Source organism: Cyprinodon variegatus, unplaced genomic scaffold, assembly GCF_000732505.1.
Source record: "Cyprinodon variegatus isolate N-32 unplaced genomic scaffold, C_variegatus-1.0 Scaffold199, whole genome shotgun sequence".
Classification (NCBI taxonomy): domain Eukaryota; kingdom Metazoa; phylum Chordata; class Actinopteri; order Cyprinodontiformes; family Cyprinodontidae; genus Cyprinodon; species Cyprinodon variegatus.
In genome coordinates, this window is record NW_015150652.1 from 57,471 (window position 1) to 78,453 (window position 20,983).

Consider the following 20,983-nt stretch of genomic DNA (forward strand, 5'->3'; position numbering starts at 1 on the left):
AAAGTCAGAATTCTGATTTTTTTTTTTCTCAGAATTCTGACTTTTTTCTCAGAAATCTGACTTTTTTCTCAGAATTATTACTTTTTTCCCCATATTTTCTGTGACCCTAATCCTTTTACGTAGATTTTTTATTTCTGCCATAAAAAATGTGTCCACTTGGTGGCAGTATACCTCCCTAATCGCCTGTGCTCCGCTTTTAATGCGAACGAAGAAAAACCGCACAAGCTCCCAGGCAGAAAATGGCTGCTATGCATTGTGGCTTCGGTATCCCTGTTTTTTAAGACTTTATCTGTGTTGTTTTGCCGGTATAAGAAATATCTCTAAAAGGAAAAACGTTATGTTCAAAAAGGCGAAAAGAGTGAACTTGCGGCGAAGGAATGACTCCGACGAGGATGAGCATGAGGACAGGCAGCCTCAGCCGCTGTCTCTGGCGCCCACATCCTTCGGGCCTGTGGTAGAAATCCCTTTCATGGAGACCAGCGGAGCTGCGAGCAGCGACGAGAACAGTTACAGTAACGGCTTTCTGTCCAACTTAAACTTCGCGAGACCTATAAAGAAGGAAAAGAAGATCAAAGATGTTGCCCCTGTCGCTCCTCCTACTAAGGCCAGTTTGCTGAGTTTCGACGATGAAGAAGGTAACCATGCTAATGTAGCTAGCTGGTCAAAATTAGCAAAATAAACTGTCAAACTTGAATCAAACCGTTGCTCTCATAAATGCAATATCACACACATTTATTGCGTGGGAGCTGTTCCTTTTCACCTGATTTAATTCTTGTCTGTCTGGTCATTTAAACAGAGGGATCCGAGGTGTTCAGAGTGAAGAAACCCAACCACAGCAAGAAGATTGTCAAGCAGCTGAAAAAAGAATATAAAGAAGATTTGCAGAAAACTGGAACTGTGAAACAGGAAACCAAATCAGGTGAGATGCACTGTTGAACATGTGCAAAGGCATAATGAGATGATATCCTCCAGGTATGTGGCAAAAGGAGAGAAAATAGACAGTATCTGAATGACAGAAGGAGACTTGGTTTATCTGGGTAACATTCAGTATGGCTAGGAGATATTTTAGTAAAGGTTATTGGACACACAATAAGAACACCAAATGCATGTCTAGAGGTATATGATACATTTCTAGACATTTTGGAATAGTTTTATAAACAAATAAAATAATGTTCAGGTCCCCAGTTTCCTTTTTTACCAGTTTGTACCCGCATATCAACACAGCCTGCTTTCATTTCATATTTTTCAAAGATACCATTTTGTACTGTCGTGGGGGCAAAAAGTATTCAACCATTCACTCCTGTTAAATAAAAGGAGGATAAACCGGATTTCAGTCAGTCGGCATTTTATTACCTCTTAGCAAAGAGAGAACCAGACATCATTGGACGGTAATCAGCCGTGTTCTGATCTTTCCCCCTTACTTACAATTAAGGAAATTAGTCTGAGTCAAAACATATTACAGACACTTTGGTTAAGTTGTAACATGTTATGATTAAACCTTGAAAAAGAATCAGTTTGGTCATGGGAATAGTATTTTCTTCTATGCAAACACTCCTTATTCAGACATTGTGTGGCCTTGCAGGTGAAACAGACTGATTAAAAACATTTTTCAGTGGATAAATAGCGTAACTCAATTTATGTAATAGGAGAAATATGCATTTTCCAACCACAGTATCCAAAAAATAGCATATTAATTTCTGATTATAGAAATGATCATACTATTATCATACTTCACTATGCATGCAACTTTGTTATTAAGAGCGAAGTAAAGTTGGTGTTCATCAAAGTGAAAAGGAAAAGGGATACAATGTTCATAAGAAAATGGTGGTAAGTGGATGATGTTCTTTATGACATAGTTCTGGACTCTTAGTAATTTATTCAAATATATGAGAGAACAATCTTTGTGACAGTTTATCCCTGTCAAAAGCTTTTTTTTCTTTAAAGGAAAAGTCCAGTAGGCAAGGAATAATCAATGGATCTTTATCTATACCTAAAACTTATATGTTTGTTGTGATTTAATGAATTCTGCGTTAATCAGTAAAAAAAATGAAAATAATTTTCGTTGCGATCACTGAGCCTGGGAGTGGCCATTTTTGCCCCCGTATAGTAACACCTCACTCCTGACATCTTCCAGCAGTGACGTCACGGTGCTGTAAGCCGAGCGCCATTCTCCCCACTTTACAAGCAAAATAATGGGAGCTACTAGACACATCTGCAATCCACAACAATTATTTAAGATTTCGAGAGGACTTCACCATTGAAATTCGAGAGAACTATAGTAAAATTGACAATGCCCACGTGCATGGCAGTTGCAATACATCGGGTAAAAGTGGAAAAAAAAAAATTTGTTATTCCACCTTTCTGTTTCATGACCCACTAAGGACGTGTTTGTTGTTGGATTGCCAACTTGAAGAAGGAGGATTTGCCATCGAACTTCTGGCCAGAGAAAAAACACGCCATATATAGCCAACATTCCAAAGAATGTTTTCAAAATGACTTGGATAATAGGATGTTGCGACAAACACCAGATAGTACATTGGGACTTACTTAAAAGCCGATACCATGACGTTACAAACCGGGAGGTGGCAGTTGTGTTCTCTGACAAACATGGATGTCTCTGGTGAAGCACATTCAAATTAAAATGACTCTTGATTAAAAACGTGTATCATTTTTTTTGCAGTATGTAATAATTTTATTTTTTAAAGTACTTTCAGAAGTGTGAAATCTGAACGTGACCGGACTCTTCCTTTAAAATAGACTATAAGGGTAAGGTTAACTAAACCTCTAGTTAACCTCCTTTTTGCCATAAGAAATCATGAAAAACTGCAGAAATTGAAAAAAGACAGGAAGATCAAATTACTGTTGCCACTTTATTTTTGTTTTTTTCAATAACTAAAATGTTTGGTCGGCAAGGCATTCATAGTTTCTGTTTACAAAATCCCACATTCTCAGAATATGATAATGCAGTAACACAAGTAAAATGAAATCTGACACAAATTATTTCATTCTATAAGATCCCTTTGATCAGTAGTTTCAACAAATGAGTTAACCAGTTAAAAAAAGAATACCTACTTTTATACATTCTTTTAAGTTATTATTTTTGAAAAGGTTTGTTTAATTTGACATTTAAGACCCTGGGAACACCTCCTGATTTAGTAAGATATATCCAACCTCGATCAAACCTTTTCCATTGCACACTTAAGATCAGCGCTATCAAGCTACGTTTTAATTTAGGGCGACTTTTGCATTATCAGGTCTTTAAAAGGATCTGTTTCAGCTGTAATGAATGAACCGTTTTATTTGTTCATTTCACTTACAAAGGGCACGCTACTCTGGTATTAAAACTTTAGTCCTATTAATTTTTACTTATGGCCACTCTATACACCTTAAAACAACATATGCCTCTATTTTATGTTATAATGTGCTTGTTTTGGCTCTTGAGAGCTGGATAAATTGCAACGATGAGTCAGCTTCAACTAGTGGGCCTTGAGTTTGACATCTAGATTCTTTTTATGGATTGTTTCAATATAAAAGGGTTGCAAAATATGAAATGTTTATTTATAAATTTATTTTTATGCATTTTACCAGATGTTCCACCTCCACCAGTGTTTACCGTAAAAGAGGAGGTTATCAGCAGAGCGAGCAGTGAACATGGGGAGGAGGAGATGGAGGTGGAGAGTGGCGATGAACAGGATGAAGACAAAAAAGCCCAAGGCGGTCAGCTGTCCAGGGGCAGGAACATGGGAGCATCATTTAACACACTGTCCTCCCTTACTAGCCTAAAGCCAGGTACTACTCCCACAATTTACCTTTCAGATAGGTTAAAACAAAAAAGAAATGCTTAGATAAGAAACCTCTAATTCTGCTTCAGGAGAGATCCCTGATGCAGCGTTCATCCACGCTGCCAGGAAGCGCCGGCAGCTAGCCAGAGAGCTGGGCGGGGAACCCCCTCTGGTCGAAGCCGAGCCTTCCAAGAAACATCTGATGCAAGATGACAGAGATGGCAGCGATGATGAAGATGAGGACGAGAAGAGAATCCGCTTTAGTGGAGTCAAGAACAAAAGTCAGAGGCAGAAGAGATTGGTACTGCCCTGTTAAATAATTTATCACATGGACCATATTATACCATTCTCTATCAGTTTAAATAAACGTCCTCTTCTAATGTTTGCAGGTATTGAGGGTAGTGATGATGAAGCACTGGATACAGGTCATGATGAGGAGGTGAGCCGCTGGGAGCAAGAACAGATCAGGAAAGGAATCAGCATACCTCAGGTAAGCTGCATCTCTAACTCACTGAGATATACTGCAGAATTAAAAAACAAAATACCTGCAGTACCTCTGTGGACCCCTTAGGGGTCAAGGACCCCTGTTGAAGATCTCCTGTGTGGCGAATATTAAAACAAGGAGGTTGTTTTCATATCTACAAACACAACTGAAATAGTTGGCAGTTTAAAAATCAGCCACAATTTGTCCTTCTGTTTGTTGGATAAGTATTTGGAAATTAGATTGCTTCTCTGAGTGAGAAGATAAAGACTAGACTGTTATTTTCTTCCTTGTTGCTTTCTTTTTTTACTTAAGTCCTCAGGAGAAAGTAATGGAAAAACGAAAGGAGAGCAGAACTGACTTGGACTTGGACATAGTCATTTTGTGTATGCAAAATGACAATAAAAGTTGTCTAAGTCAGTTCTGTTCTCGTTTTATTGTTTTTCCTTTTTCCTCCCTTTATGCCTGATCTTCATGGTTTATTCTGCTTCTCTTACTATTGTTAAACTCCTTTTCTTTCATTTCTTACTTATTTACATAATTTCTTACTTGCTAGACTTTGTCTTCTTCCCTGCTTCATTTCCCATTCCATCTTTACTTTATAAATTGAGCATATTTTTCAGAAGTATTTTTCTTTGTCAGGTTCCTACATGGTTTTTCTGTTGTTGTTTTTTTTTTTTTTTTTTTTTTAAGCCAGACTTTGCTGAAAACATCTGCTGTGAAGTTATACTGAACAGTTATTTTGTATTTTTAAAATGGGACATAAATGCACTGAGAACACCGAGATAATTTGGATCTGGGAAAGTAAAGTACAATTGTGTAAATAAATGCATAGGAACTCTTATTGAACCACTGAAATATGAATTACCCCTTTCATCTTTTTTCATTTTTGTTAAACTTAGCAGCTCTGCTTATCAAGGATATGCTTTGCTTGTTGTTATTTATCAGGTTCAAAGCAGTCAGCCAGAGGAGAGCACAGCCTACTACCAGAACAGCTATGAGACTCAACCCTACGGCTCCTCGTACAATATGCCTTTCACCTACAGTACAGTGGCTCCACAGCCTGGGAAGATACCTGGCCTCTCTGACAATGTCTCTGTTCACTACGGGGCCCCTGTCTGTGATCTAACCCCAGTATCCATCGATCTGGTAAAGAAACGCCTGCGGGATAGGTAGGTTTTGCAGGAGTTTGCTACTAAGTCTAGTATAAGTGCTCACCTCACCTGCTGCCCCCATCAGTGTGCCATGGTCCTGAGCACCCAGCAGAGTTATCTACACATCAAATGTCCAAGAGGCAAAATATGTCTCCGCCTTTTGGTATTTTTCACCGTCTCTTTCCCACCCTAAATCTACCTTACTCGTTTTCGTTGTATTTCCTATCTCTATTATAGGCTTTCCCAGATGCATGCAGGCAACAGCGCGAATATCAAACGCTACGAACAGATCAGGGATGACCTGGAGTCCTCTGAGAGCACCATCCAGCAGCTTGAGGGTTCCTCCAACGATAATGCTGATCGATATAAATTCTTGCAAGAGATGCGAGGGTATGTTGGAGACTTGCTTGAGTGTTTCAGTGAAAAGGTAAGGGAGAATTTATCTGTGGTCTGATAAGCTGCTTGCTGTTTTGTGTCTGTAATCCGGGAACTTTATGCGAATTTGAACATATAAAGTCTAATAAAATAAAATTAATATTACTCATATAAGATGGTGGGAAAAAGTTTATATATATATTAAGTTTTAAACACTAATTGGAGCCCTAAAAAGACAGAATGTAATCACCAAGGAATGACATGAGCACAGATGTTTAGAACAAAACAAGAATACGTCATTAATCTGTCGATTTTAGAGATGCACAGAGAAATACTCTATTAACATATATATATTTTTTTTTTTAGTTTATCTTATCAGAAACTATTAATATTATTTATTTTTTTATTTTTTGCTTAGGGCTTTTTGTTTCATATTCAGCCGGGTGCATTGGCAACAACACCGAATCCTTTTGTTAAGCTGTTTCAAAGTTTGTGAGGTATTCAAACTGAAGCCAGTGGATGTCCAAAGTTGTAAGGAATTTATAACTACCCATACCTTCTACTACACTATGCCTGTGGTTTAATTGGCATTCAAGAGGGTGAGAGAGAGAGATACTTTGAGCAGAACAGCAGCGCTAAAAGAGACCAGTGCATTTGTTCTGTTTGAACTTTCAGATATGAACCCTGTTCTTGTTTTGTAACATGTCTGATTGGTAAGTTTGAAAAAGCCTTTTGAAAATCTGGGGATTTAAAATTGTATTCTTTAGGGAATACAAATGGAGGCTAAAGTTCTTTAATGCCAGTCACATTACTGTCTGGTTTAAGATGACAAATTGTAACCTTGATCATTTATTCCTTTTCTCAAACAACTTTAAAATCCTATTTTACAGAGACTGCTCTCTAACACACCATGATGTAATCTCCCCTTAATGGCTGCTCAGGATAAGAATGTTGAGGGCGAAAAACATTTTAAATACTGTCTATATCTTTTTAAGCTTTATCTGTTTAAGAGAAATAGAACCGGTGTTTCAAAGCTTTATGAAAGGCAAAGATCAGAAGTCTTTCATAGCGTGTTGATATGGGCATCTCTGATGTATTTACAACTACATGCATGTCCAGACATATTAATCGAATCTTGATCTTGCAGCACCAGATTTCAGCTTATAATGCGCAGAATGATTGACAGAAAAGTGTGCTGTTTAATTTTACTTTAGGGTTCCTTTCATTCAGTGTGTAATGTTTGTACCTGAATCGTATGCTATCTGTATTTTGTTAAAAATTATACCTCTTCTGGTTTTCACTCTTAACTTTAGTTTACAACATTGAAGCGTAACAATACATTTTTTTACTAGAAACCAGGGATGATTTCTTTCCAGCATTGTACTGTCCAACGTATTGCTGTTAAAGTACGCCCCAGTGCCTCGGAGTCCCGCTTTTGCTAGGTCAGAGGTCACAAAAAGCATCATATCTTTCAGGTGCCTGCTGTCCTGGAGCTGGAGGCTGCCATGCACCAGTTACTAAGGCAACGGGCTGCACGGCTTGCCCAGAGAAGACAGGATGATATTAAAGATGAATCGTCGGAGTTTGCAAGCCTTTCAAGTCAGTCCATCTTGAAGGTTTTTATGATTTATTTGAAACAGCCTCGTTGGTTGTGTGCCTGAGCGTATGCTTGTCTTTGTTTCACATCCTTGTTCTATTTTGCACCCATTAATGTACGCTTGAAATTCTGATTAAAGTTAATTGACTGGTGATTTGTGTGATTGAGCATGTGAGAGTATGGGAAGAGTGCAATTTGAGCTGCTGATTTTCGCAGCTGGTTGTTTTAACTTGGCTCAAATTATGAGCAATCAAAGAAAGATGTCATTAAACATTGGCTTCTGGCTTTACATTCTGAACTGGGGTTACAGCACGGTAAGTTCTATGAGATATTACACAAAGTATGTGTGACGGATCTACTTCTGCAGTTTATAATAGAATAAGGAGAAGGTTTGCATATTTAAAGGTTCATATTTCCCATCGTGCTTTAGTGTTTTATCTCTTGACATTTAGGTTTTCTTCTAATAATACTTAGAATGTAACATAGAGGGAAATTAAAGGTTTTATTTTGTTATTCAGTTTAGCCTTTAACATTAAGCCTGTTTTTTTTCAGATAAAGCTGTCATGGCGCCCAGTCTGGACTCATTGGGTCGAGACCGTGTCGCATACCAAGAGCACAGTCGGCAGAGGAGGATAGCTGAAAGAGAAGCTAGAAGGTTTGAAAGTTTTCTTTTTTCTCCAGCTGCTTTGCTTCTGCTTCTAGGGTGTTTGTTTGGTGGAGGGTTTTAACTCTGTTTAACCACCAGAGGGGGTAATTAGTCAGAGGATAATGGGTATGAATCAGACTTTTGAAAAGGCTGCTTTTTATTCGCTCTTCTCTTTTAAACAATTTTACTTATTTCAGGAAAAACTGGAACTGAGTTGTAAAAACAAAATTGAAAAGCAAAGATACTTCTGGGTAGAAACCAAATTTCTGTTTCCTTGAATGAATCATGTAATTTGAGATTTATTTATTTTGAAAATGTATTTAACTTAATTGAAACTTAATTCAATGGTTTTAAAACTCTATTCTTAGCTTGTATGTATTTTTTTATTGAAAATTTGATTAGTCTTTTTTTAACTTTAGTTTGAGAATTATATGAGTGTCTACTCATAATCACTTGACAGGCACCTACAATAAAGAAATTGACAAATAGGAAAAAAAAAAAAACAACTACAAAGTTTAAAGTAAATGAAAGACTAATGGAATATCCTGATATTTCTCTGTAAATGGATATATTAGGACTTCCAGAAACTGGATATCAAAGTATTCTATAAGCTACAGCCTAGGCAGATTGTTTAGGCTGTTTGAATTATATCAGAGCCCTTTTTTTATCTTTACAATTGGAGTGATTAATTGGTTAACTTAAAATCTGGACTTTTTTTTTTTACCCAAAAAAATGCACCTCTTTCACTTCTGCAAAAATCGAATTTGTCATAGTTTCATTATTTATTGGGAAATATTAACAAACATTTTGGTAAAAATAAAAGCTACTTTATGAAAGAACTGTGTGAAAATCAATTAATTCGATTCGGTAAAAAAAAAATCAGTTTTTTTTAACTCGTATTGCCCTATTTGCAGTATTCTCTTTTATTCTCATTAAAAACATGTTAAAACAAGCCTTTTTTAAGTAAGCTATGAAAAGCATTCAGGCAGTCAAACTGACCCATTTTCCGTTTAAACAATGGTGATTATGATGCTTTTCTAACAGGTTGTTTTATAGAATCATTTTGCTGCAGACCTTTAATCTAACAGGCTGTATTTGTGTTTGGGACCAGAACTCGTCGACGACAAGCAAGAGAGCAGAATGGGAAAAGGGCTGAGCATAAAGAAGGCCTGTCATCTGATGATGAGGAAACTTCTACTGACATCACCAGCTTCAACATGGAAAGAGGTAGGCCTACACATTTTGAATGCTGCAAAACAATAATAGTAATAATAATAAAAAAAAATACTTATAAGAAGTGAAATTCTGAAATCCCAGCAAGATATTTGAGCAAATCCTTACCCTCACATTTTGTCCCATCCAGACCGTATCAAAGCAGAAAGTAAAAAAGTATTTGAGGATGTGGTGGAGGACTTTCATTCTCTTGACTGCATCAAATCCCGTTTTGAAGTGTGGAGAAAGGAATACCCGGACTGCTACAGAGACGCTTACATCGGCCTCTGTTTACCCAAACTCTTCAATCCTTTAGTTCGTCTGCAGCTCATCACGTGGAACCCTCTCGAGGTAAAGATATTTTTTTTATGCCAAAATTAGCATTTTCTGATTGAAAATATAATGTTTTACAACTGTTTTTTTATGTGTTATTTATGTAGGAGCCGTGTCCAAACTTTGAGTATATGCTGTGGTTCGAGTCTCTTCTGTTTTATGGATTTGAGGAGCACATAATGCTTCAAAAAGAAGACGAGGACATTGGATTGCTTCCCGCTATTGTAGAGAAAGTTCTTCTATCCAAACTGTCAGGTAGTGAATTCTGTATAGCTGCACTAGGTACTTTATTTATTTGCATGAAAAAAGTACAAATGTTTACCATGTGTTGTGTTTGTGGTAGTGCTGGCAGAGCAGGTGTGGGACCCGCTGTCAAGCAGTCAGACAGCAAGGCTGGTGAGCTTCATTCACAGACTTGCTGGAGGTTATCCAACTGTGCTGCATGGAGACAACCAGTACACACAGGTAGAGCAGGCTTTCCTTGATGTCTGCAAACAAGTACCAAAATGCACAATAACATATCTGTTTAATTAAAAAGAATTTGAGTTAACTTATTTTTGTCTGTTAGGAACTTTTGAAAACGATAGTCATGAGGACCCGGCGGACTCTGGATGAAGACATCTTCCTTCCACTTTACCCTAAAAAGTATGTTTAAAAAAAATACAATTATTTTTTATTGTAAATGATCTGATCTTTATAAGAAAATCTGTTTTCTATTCAGTGTTATGGACAACAAGAACAGTGGTGCCTACCTGTTCTACCAGCGACAGTTCTGGTCCTGCATAAAGGTATGTACTCATTAATGATTATTACTCAAGTAGAAGTATAAATGCTACTGTATAAAAACACTTTTTTAGAAGTTATAGTATCAACTTAAGCTTTCTATTCAAGTAAAATTGTAAAAGTACCCTTTTTAAAACTACTTAAAGTATAAAAGTAAAAGTAATGCAGTAAAAAATTGACAAAAAATGTTTCTAAAATTCTGGATGATGAACTTGCTTAATTTTCTTACTTTTATAACTAATAGCGACAGTATCAAATTTAACTTTGCATCAGCTGAGCAACTATATATTTTGGTGCATAACAAACTCCAAAAACAAAGAAATTAATTGTCTGGATGAAACTAATTGTCTTTATAGCCATAACGACAATGAGCTTAAATGAAACAAATCTAACAAGTCTATTTTTATAATGTAAGGAGTAGAAAGTAGAGATAATTACAAAATAATTTAGAGTAGAAGTAAAAAGTTGTCTAAACGTATTTACTCCAGTAAAGTATAGATAGCCGAAATTTCTATTGAAGTACAGTGACAAAGTATTTGTACCTTGTTACTTGACAACTTTGTACTTTTGGTCCTTTTTATGTCGTTGTTTTTTCCTAAATCAGCTGTCAGTCAAACAGTCACTGGAGTCTCACTTATAGCGATCTGGATAACTTTAATAAAAATAAGTTTATGTATGCCAACTGTTTGTATTTCGATTTTATGTTACCTAAAATATTTTCATCTTTTTGTTTATTTTTCCATTAGCCTGCTTGTGTAAAAGATTATAATTTGTTTTTGAGTAACTGGCAGAAACGCCACAAATTACCCTCACATTCAATGCAGACAAGGAGAAATATAAGTGCTTTAGCATTTTAAACAAAATAAGTAGTTTAAGCTGTTCAGTAGCAGTGAAAATTTTTTCACACACAAAAAGAAATTAACAGATAAACTGTTTCAGATTATGTTTTATTTTGGAAATAAGGCATTGAATATATATGGCTGTACAATCCTCCGCTACTCTGTCAAATAAAATGTTTCACCACAGTGTTGGTTTATGAAATTAAAGCTAATTAGTTATATTTCTTAGTGTCTAAAGTGTGGTTAAACTATTTTTTTATACAACAGAATGTTAACTTTAATCCAGAAAAAGACAATTTCATTATAAGAAAAACACAGAATCTTAATATAGTCAACTGAGCCAAAGCAAAGGCATTAGGATGGTGATGTGCAACGTTACTTGTACTTTTCATAGGAGTTAACCAATTAAAATCCAAAAGATAAATGTTAAAAAATTATGTATTCTGCTTCAATAATACATTTTCTTTGCACAGCTGCTTGGCAACATCATTCAGTGGGATGGCATCTTATCCTTTTCCTGTCTGAGGGATCTGGCTTTGGACAGCACTCTTAACAGATACATCCTCTCTGCACTTCAGAGTACAGATATAGGAGAGGAGAATGTGCAGAAGTGCCAGAAGGTGAGATATTCAGATTAAAAATTAAATTTAAATATATATATATATATATATATATATATATATATATATAATATATATATATATGAGTATTGTTTTCCTTGAAATTCTTTCTAAATATTTGAAGAAGAAGCTAGTAGGCATTTTTTTTTTCTGGTTCATGTTCTTGTGTAAAAATGTGACAAAGCAATGCTTTTCCCTGTGAAATTAGAACAAGTTGTGTGGAAGGACAGTGGGTTACAGGGTCACTTTTATTTGCCACAATACAAACAAATTAAGTGATATTCAGAGAGGGCATTTAAGGTAGCATCATCACATCAAAGCAACATGTTCATTCAGAAACCTTTCAGCTGATTGACTGGATGCTGTTTAGATGCATGTATACCCACTTTGATATAGAGCTAAAATAACTAGAATTCTAAGAATTTCTTGTATTGTTTGAATGCATTTTTATGATTTGTGAGAATTTTATGTAGGGTTAAGCCCCTTAACTTTGTAGTTTTAAGTTATTTAAAATAAAGCATAAAGAGTTTGTAAATTTACTATTTTCTGTAAATTTCTTAACTTAGTTAAACATAAATGATGTGCCTTACATGTAAAAATGAATCCATTATTATAAAAAACTATTATATAGCATTAGTTATTACACTTTTTTTTTATGAATTTCTTTTAAGCTCTTCAATCCAAATCAGGTGTTAAACCTTTTTTTTTATTTGTGACTCACTGTTAAAAGTCACTAAAATGGTTGGTTGTTTTTCAGGTGGTGGAGTGTTTGCCAGTACAGTGGTTCTCAGGGCTGAAAGGCCAGCAGACCCTTCCTCAGTTGGAGCCCTTGTGTCGCTACCTCACACACCTAGCTAACACTCTGCACCGCAGCAGTGTGCGGGGTTCTGATATTGAACGGCGCACCGCTAAGTAAGAAATACTATGTTCCTCTTTAGATTATTCTGATGATGGTTTGTCTTTGTTTAAAACGTTTTTAGGCATTCATGTAGGACTGAAACAATTGGATTAATTTTGATTAATTGATTATCTAAATAATCAATTAATTTATTAATTGTTAACTGGAGGATAGAGACTCTAAAACGTGCCTTTACCTGACAGAGCAACCCAGTTAGAGCAGTAATTATATTAAAATTGTAAAAAAATATATTTGAATATTTTGCATTTAAATTGAAGAAAATCTTGTTTGTCCGTCGATTGGTCTAACTAGCCTCCCTAAGTGGAAACGTTTTAGTTTCTCCTGGTTTGAATTTGTAAAAAGTCTTTAAGGAACATTTGGCTATCCAATTATTAATCGATTGATTGAAAAAATTAAATAAATTTGCAAAATAATTGTTTGTTTTAGTCCTACATTCATGTTTGTTTCACTTATGTTTTTAATGTAATCACTGTATTGTTTTTACATATTCCTATAATGATTTTCATAAATCCTGTGTCTACCAATAGGGAGCAAATAAGGGAAGTGGTGAAGATGTTGGGACGCATGAACGCCCTGGACCACATCATCGCCGTGGCAGAAGAGCAAGGCGTTAAAGACATCAAACAGCTCATGGAAGTGAAATAATAGAATACAACCAGAGACTGCTCTTCCTCTACCTTTTGTTCTGTACATTGGAAGCCAATTAGGGTTGGTTGAAAAATGTGCAATAGGAGAAATATTAATTCAGCACTTGTTGCATTCACAAGATTAGAGTACTCTGTAAATATTGTGAATAATGTACAGTATTCTTTAACACCAGCTGGCACAAAGCTGAAATAAAATCCTGTTTTGCTAAATCAGAAGGCACACAATGGATACATTTTAGACCCATAATTTATTATAAAAATGTGTCATCCTGAAAACATTTTTGAATGTCTTGACTCTCAACCCCACTATTTAGTTATTGTTTTTTACTGCTAACATTGGCTTTGTTCAGATTGTGTTAAAAGATAGATGTTACTTGCTTCTTTTTTTCAGCCCAGTCTTAACCATAAGCACCTTCATCACATCCAAAATGTTCTGAAAGTTTGTAAGTTATGTTTTTATTGTGTTTTCCTGTGAATAAAACAAATGGTATTCGAGTTCCATATTCCCTATTGAAATTGATAATGTATATAAAAATGCATTTCAAGTCCTAATTTCTGCTCATTTGAATCAATCGCTATTAACCTCTATCCATTCGGGCATTTCATAACTTTGATCAAAATTACTTAAAACATTCAGAGGTTTAAAGTATATGAAAAAAATTAGCTATATTCAGGAGTTTTCAATATCAAAGGGATAAGTAGAATTAAATCAGAAAAAAATGAAATACCAAAGGGAATAGATATTGAACATTTTAATCTATTAGGTTTTTTTTATTACATTTGTATGAAGAAACTAGTCACACACCTTGCTTAGATGTGAATTCAACCCATTCCAACCAAACTAAAGCTCTTCTTTTTCCTTCACTCTGACTTTTGTTCTTTCAAAACACGGAGACATGTCAAGTAATTGACTCAGCCATTCTTTCAGTTTGGATTGGGCTATTTTCTTGCTTGGAGGTCTCTTCATTCCTCTATTCACCTTCTTTCCAACTACCAGGTCATCCTTTATAATAAAACGGTCTAGGAATAAGTCTGTCTTAAATTAAGTGTATTTACCCTGGATTTGAGTAGCTAAATAAGATGCTTTGCCAGTGGATTGGAGATTCTAAATAAGGTAATTAGATAATATACACTTGAAATAAGACGATGAATTTTTTTTTCTTATTTTAAATGTAAATTGTCTTGTTCCATTGGCAAATTGTCCCTCTTACCATCTCAATTCAAGAAAAAAACACATTTCAAGAAAAATGACTTATCTAGATTTTGATTTTTTTTTTTCAGTGTACATTTAAAGACGGGTTTGCTATAACACTAACCCTTTTTATGTGTACAGAACAGGTAATTTCCGACATCTGGTTCGAATTGTATATGAGTTCCCTCATGAGATATATTTAACTATTTTGTTGTTCACATATGACAATTATTTTTGCAGCTTATTGCTATTTGCCTCTATCCAGTCCAGTCCTTCCCTTTTTTGGGTAAGATCTAAAGTCAGAGTTAAGGAGGGGTAAAATTTAGGAATATCTGAGCTGTTGCCAAAGTCTCAGATTAGTCTGGATTGGGTTGAAGTACTGCTTCTAATTGCAATCAATTAACCTATCAATTTTATGAATGGCCTCTGAATCTGTCCCAGACTCTTGAATCAGTTCCACTCTCTCTATATTGCTGGTATCCAGTTTCCACCCCCAGTTAACCTTCTGTTAGTAGGTACTGTCTCTAGGCAGATTGTCACTTTTGAAATGTGATTTATCCTTTTGCAGGTTACCAGGAACTTTGCAGTCCAAGGTCATCATTATGAACACAAAGTTATTTATATGTTTATAATTATAATATTAGTAAATACACTAATAACATTAACTTTTGTCTTTTGACCTGAGTTACTAAGAAACTTTGCAAAGATGCATTATTTTGGACCAGCTTATACACATGCAACATGCTTTGTTAGTGTTTTGTGAACTTTTAAAGATCAAACCAAATTCAGAATACGCTGCAAAGCTTATAAAGGTTTTCTAATTGATTTTGAAATCTCTTTTTTTTTTTCGTAAAAATAAATAAATATCGGAATTGTTTTTAATCACTAGACCCAGCAAAGTAATCATCTGATTTGAATAGTAATAAACGGGCGGAGCTGCGTTTGGGTGACTCCCTCCTCCGCCTGAGCAAGTAGGCTACTACCAAAAAAATCATAAAGTACTATCTACCTTTACGGACACTTGTAAAGCTTATTAAGCAGTTAGTCGCGGAGTTTTTTTTTTTGTTAAATTGTTTATTCTGCAGACTTTTGGAAACTCTTATGTTGGAGCTCTTCCTTGCGGACAGACGGGGCTTTGGCACTACTCAATTGTAAATACATTCGCTTGTATTCCGTTCTTTTTTATTATTATTTTGCATCCAAGTTTAGATAAAAAATGTTCTGATATAGTCCAAATTTATACTGTGGCCCTTAAGCTAATGATGGCCTTTGAACGCATGTGTCTTAATTTTCATTTCAGTTTTTTTTTTTTTTTAAGTCTTTCTGGATGTGCAAGCAGAGAACTGAGTTACATAATGTCCTATTTCCTCGAACACAGCTTGTATTGGTGTTGGTTGATCCCTGATGCAGGTTACTTAAAAAAAAAAAAAAAAAGGGCTTAGAACTGTCGGGACAATCAATTTTTCATATTTAAATATCTTTCTTTAATTCATCTGAGTTCTGGTGTGGGAAGAGCTCTTATGAACGATTCAGCGGGTGGGCCGTGAAGGCAACATGCGGAGTGAGAGCAACAAGTGGTCTCTGTCAGTGAGTGTGAAAAGAAAAAATGTTTCGCAATCGAGAAATAAGCAGACTTTTCAGCTTCGGAAGATTCTCACTCATCCAGGACATAGTAATGTAAAAAAAAAAAAAATTAAACGTATTTTTTAAATCGTTTTTGACGTTAAATTAAATACAAAATAACTCACCATGAACAATGTTATCAGTTTAATTTGGTCTCTGTTTTATTAGGGAATATATTGCTTTGAGATTAAAAATGTATTTAAAAAAAAAACAAAGGGGCCAAAATTTGCATAAATTTTAATTGGTCATATTTTTATTTTAAAAAAGAACAGCTTGACAGCAGATTTTTCAAGTTATATTCCCACAAAATGTTCATTATGTTGTTTTCCAACTCAATAATATTCTGTGATCAGCTCTTACCTTTTCCTGTCTAAAAATTAAATGCATAATAGAAATACATTGTCATATCAAATTAAATACATATAGTTTACTTAGTAAAACTCAGGAATCAGTTGTTTTATTATTATTTTTTTTTATAAAATCTTCACCAATAGCTGTAAACCTAAATATAAACTCCATGTTTATGTATCTACAAAAATAACAGCATTCTATGGCAATATGGTGTTGGAAGAAAGGAGAAGTTGATAACTACTATGTTTAAGAAAAGCATGTCCTTTTAAAGAATGGGGTGGTGAGAGCTGACCTTTTTAGATCCTAAGAGCAACAGTTCAGCTCAGCTTCACTCATTCTAACTTTAGCTGGTCCTAAAGTAGGTCAGTAGTGAGCAAAGCTGCAGACTGCACTAATGCAGGTCCAGTGTGAGTCTAAGGAAGCTTTCCAGGTTCTGTGAAATTGGGAGCTTCATATTTCATCTCTGCTGCATTAGTCCGGTGAGGGCTTGATAGTACCAGCGCAAACTAGTTATTGTGACACAGACATAATGTTGTGCGTTGCCTCACTATAGTGAAAATAAAAATTCTGAGAAAAGACTTTGTTTTCTAGGTACCAGGACACCAACATATATGTAAAATTACATTGTTTCGCTCTGAGGAAATAAATAGCAGCTTTTCTTACTGATATTTCTTTGAAAAATAAAAAAAGAGGATAATTGCATGTGTTTCTTGGCATGGTACTATCGCTTTAAGTGAAAAGCTGATAGCAGTCAAGCTTTGTTTCCTGAAAACATATGATTACATCCCAGAGCTTTAAGATGGAAGCAGTTGTGTTATTTATTCACACAATAGAATCTCATTTCTCCTTTTTTTTCTCGTTGACTAGAAAACATTTTGTGGTTTTATGTTAAAAATTGCCAAACAGCAAATATACAGTAAAGGTGCTGCTGAGATACCTGTCCTTCGTTATCAATAGATTCTGTTTGTGTAGGAAACATTTTAGCCTGACACAGTTCATTGTTATTGGACCGCCATTACTCATAGATTATATCAATGCAGGTGGTGCAGCCGATGATGGTGCCTTGACTTACAGTAGGGTGTGACTGTGTGCTGAATGCAAATAAGCCGCTTCCTTTTTTGGTGGTCGTTACAGAACTTTTCATTTTAATAAAAGTGACAATAGAGAATAGGACATGAGCAGTTATTTACATACACTAAAAATGACAGATAAGCTTTTTTTTTGTCTCTGATATTGTAATCCTTTTTTTTTTTGTGTGATTTATAAATGGCAGAGGCGTCCTTTACCAATATTTCAAAGTTAAAAGTTTACATATATTTCCTGTTTTACTGTTACCATAGTTTTTTTTTTTTCGATAACCAGCACTAGCTTTTTATGTCTTTAGATTTGTGACACCCACTTGAAAACAATGACAATGTTTTCCTTAGGCCATTTTGTTACACATCTAGCTGTAAACTGTTTTATTTTTCACTTGGATGACCCGTTAGTGTCCAATTGTTAATGTCCTTATATATTTAGATATTTTTGAATTCAAAATTTTTATCCACTTTATCTATTTGAGTAATTGTTTCGTTCTGTCCTGCAGTAAATTACCCACACAGCATGATGTTGCTATTCCTTAATCTCACAGTTGTGATGGTGGTATCAGGCTCTCAAGCTTCCTTATTCTTTTTTCAAATATAAAAATGGTATAAAGGTAATTTCATTGTAACATTTTAACAGTTATGGAAGTTTCTTTTCTAAATTTATTTATTTATTTATTTAGGTTATGTATTCCTTAGCACTGAATGACAGCTCATGAGGGAGTCACAGGACTTAATTCCTTGTAGAGAATAGAAGTATATCAGCTTAATGGAGTATTTTCACATTATCTTAAGGGGTTGATATACAAATTTTGCTGCAAAGCATGTTCATCTCTAGAGCAATCGTTGATACAAATGAAAAGATGAACACAGAACTTTTAGGCCTCTAAACCAAATAATAAATCAGACTTCTGGAAATTCACATTTCTCTTCCATTTAAAGGCATAGCAACCTTAATCTTACTGTATTTAAGCTCCCTTAATTTAAAAAGGGAAATAACTCAATCCCTCTCTCATTTTTCGGTCCTTAGCCAACATAAATTATTTAACAAATCATAACTAACCTCAAACAGGACATATTTCATTTGATAAGAAACAGAAAAAAAAGTTATACATTTTTTATATCTGGTTTAGGCATCTGGTGTCAATTGTATTTAAAAGTTTTAATACCGATGACTGATATGTCTCCCAGACAATGCTAAGTAAACGTCAGATTCAAATTAAACTATAATCTTTTACAGATACAGGGCCTTGCAAATGTTTTCACATCCCTTCAGCTTTTCAAAATTTCATCACTTCACTGCAAAAACTTAATCAGTGTTCCTCTGACTTTATGACAGATCAACATTAAGCGGATCATATTTGTGAACTGGAATAAAAATTGATTTGAACATGATTTAAAAGTACAAATCGGAAAAGTAGTCAGGCAGTTGTGTCCCTCTCCGTCCATTCTTAAACCTCTAAATACAATACAGTAAAAGCAACCGTTTAAATTATGCTCCTCAAACCTAGATTTAATAGAAGAGTGGAAAGTAAAAAGATTTAAAAGAAAGCCAAAAAGTATTGTGGTGTTCTTGATGAATTGTGATAGCAACAAACCGTGAGGATGCTTTTCTTCAAGCAGGACAAAGAAAGCAGGACAGAATTCAATGTATGTTGGATTGAGCTGGAAAAGAAAAAACAAAAACAGTTTCCATAAAAGGTAGTTCTGTAAAGAATAGATGCACTAGGGGCTTCATTTCACTAATCTGCAATATTTTGTGTTGGTCTTATTTCAGATCTTAGAAGATTGGAGCTCCATTTTCTATTGCTAATGAGGTGTTGCAAATTAATATACAACCCAGGTTAAATACAGTATGTCGAATAAGGTATAATTTTTTTAATCTTTTTTTATCAAAAGACTATAATGCTGCAAAAAATATAGTGGTACATATTTTTTAGCATTTTTGCACATCCATATTAGAGGCACAGTACATGTTAACGTTATTGAATAAAGTATTTTGTTAATTGGGGTTGAAAACTTAGAACATCTGTGAATGCAGCTATGTCTAAGTAGTATTTAAGTAGGACGTGACTCTGTTTTAGCTCTGACATAACATTTCTGAGGGTGAAACTGTGCTAAATTCATGGTCCACTGTTATTGGTCCCTAGGTCTCACACCCCTTCTAGTGACCAGCTGTGCCCTCCCTTTGACAGACATTACGTCTACTTTTCTGATAACAGATTTACCATATTGTAATTATTTTGATACATGCAGTGGCTTCAGTTAATGCATTTGTGCGTGAAGAGACTATAAGAGTCAACCGCATCATCAAGCTCAAAATTGCAATTGTTACAAAAAGTGAGTTATCTGAATTTGCATACTTTAATTTAATCCCTATAGATGGAATCAGTTTATCATAATGATTTAAGACTAAGTGAGCATAGTAGGATTTACATTCTGATGCATTTAGGCTTGTGCGAAGCAGGTACTTGTTGGGAAATTTGAAAAGAAATGAAAAAGAAGGACTTTTGCAAATGTATGTAAACTGATGGTGTAACTGCAACTTTTTCATCGTGCATGCTCTTGCTTGACTTCAAGCTGCTTGGAATAGCCAACGCATGTGATTCTTCCATATTCTATTTTAAAGTCCTGGCAGTCTATCAGCTTGCACTTCTTACAGCAGTTGAAAAAAGTTAGCATAAATAATATCGAAGGACTTCATTATTTGAAATCTTTCAGACAGATTGATGTTTAAAGTTCACCACTTTAAGGTAAGTGCTTATGAGGGGTTTATTTTTTCTATTTAGCTTTTTTTTCCCCCAATTAATATAATCCTCACCAGGCGCTCTTTACCCAGACACTCAAGGTTGTTTCAGTTGGTCATGATAACCTCTTGTTAAGATGTCATTTTTCTGTGTTATTTATATTAACAGAAAACTTGACGGTGTAGTCACGTCAGAGAGAGGTCACATGATTCAGACGGGCTACCCTACTTTAGCTGTGTTTGTGTATGTGGGCAGATAATCGTCTCTCAGTATTTTACAACTTCCTCTGTTTATCAGCAAAACTAAACCTAGTCTAACAGTCACTTGTTGCATATATTGACAGATTGAAGGGTATTTAATGCCAGAGAGGAAGGGAACCTGCATCCCCTGTTTAACAACATTTCTCAGGAGCATACAGTCAGTTTTACTGTTGGTTTAAACACATTTTATGATCTGTGACACCATGTGAAAAACAATGACACTGCAACCTAGAGGAACCAATGTTAATGACCTCCTGATGTTTATAATATGGGTGATTTGGCTCTCCACTCAGGGTAGCAGATCTTGAGGGGTTCTATGGATATTTGCTAGAGGGAAAAC

The 20,983-nt window shown here is 35.1% G+C and overlaps 2 protein-coding genes across 3 annotated transcripts in view; both read left to right on the forward strand.

The window, feature by feature from the left end:
* Positions 1-209: 209 nt before the first annotated feature.
* paxbp1 (PAX3 and PAX7 binding protein 1) lies at positions 210-13,897 on the forward strand. The gene is made up of 18 exons (XM_015379790.1): positions 210-635; positions 797-919; positions 3,589-3,789; positions 3,872-4,093; positions 4,172-4,272; positions 5,212-5,435; positions 5,655-5,844; positions 7,268-7,391; positions 7,942-8,044; positions 9,147-9,262; positions 9,399-9,598; positions 9,688-9,835; positions 9,924-10,045; positions 10,149-10,225; positions 10,302-10,368; positions 11,676-11,822; positions 12,580-12,734; positions 13,269-13,897. The coding sequence occupies exons 1-18, from the start codon at positions 338-340 to the stop codon at positions 13,384-13,386; spliced, it is 2,736 nt and encodes a 911-aa protein (XP_015235276.1). The 5' UTR covers positions 210-337; the 3' UTR covers positions 13,387-13,897.
* Positions 13,898-15,542: 1,645 nt separating this feature from the next.
* The window catches only part of LOC107087925 (high affinity cationic amino acid transporter 1-like), a 24,679-nt gene continuing 19,238 nt past the window's right edge, over positions 15,543-20,983 (forward strand). The window contains exon 1 of one of the 2 annotated variants that reach the window (XM_015379769.1): positions 15,543-15,731. The gene's annotated coding sequence lies outside the window, so the exon portion shown is untranslated. The remainder of the gene's footprint in view (positions 15,732-20,983) is intronic. The other variant, XM_015379770.1, reaches the window with a different exon arrangement.

What these genes read in the sequence shown, in the direction of transcription:
- paxbp1 (XM_015379790.1), top strand. Translation starts at nt 338, where the DNA reads ATGTTCAAAAAGGCGAAAAGAGTGAACTTGCGGCGAAGGAATGACTCC. An exon ending in CCTTACTAGCCTAAAGCCAG is followed by an intron (nt 3,790 to 3,871) that starts GTACTACTCCCA and finishes ATTCTGCTTCAG; the next exon opens with GAGAGATCCCTGATGCAGCG. An exon ending in ATGTGCAGAAGTGCCAGAAG is followed by an intron (nt 11,823 to 12,579) that starts GTGAGATATTCA and finishes GTTGTTTTTCAG; the next exon opens with GTGGTGGAGTGTTTGCCAGT.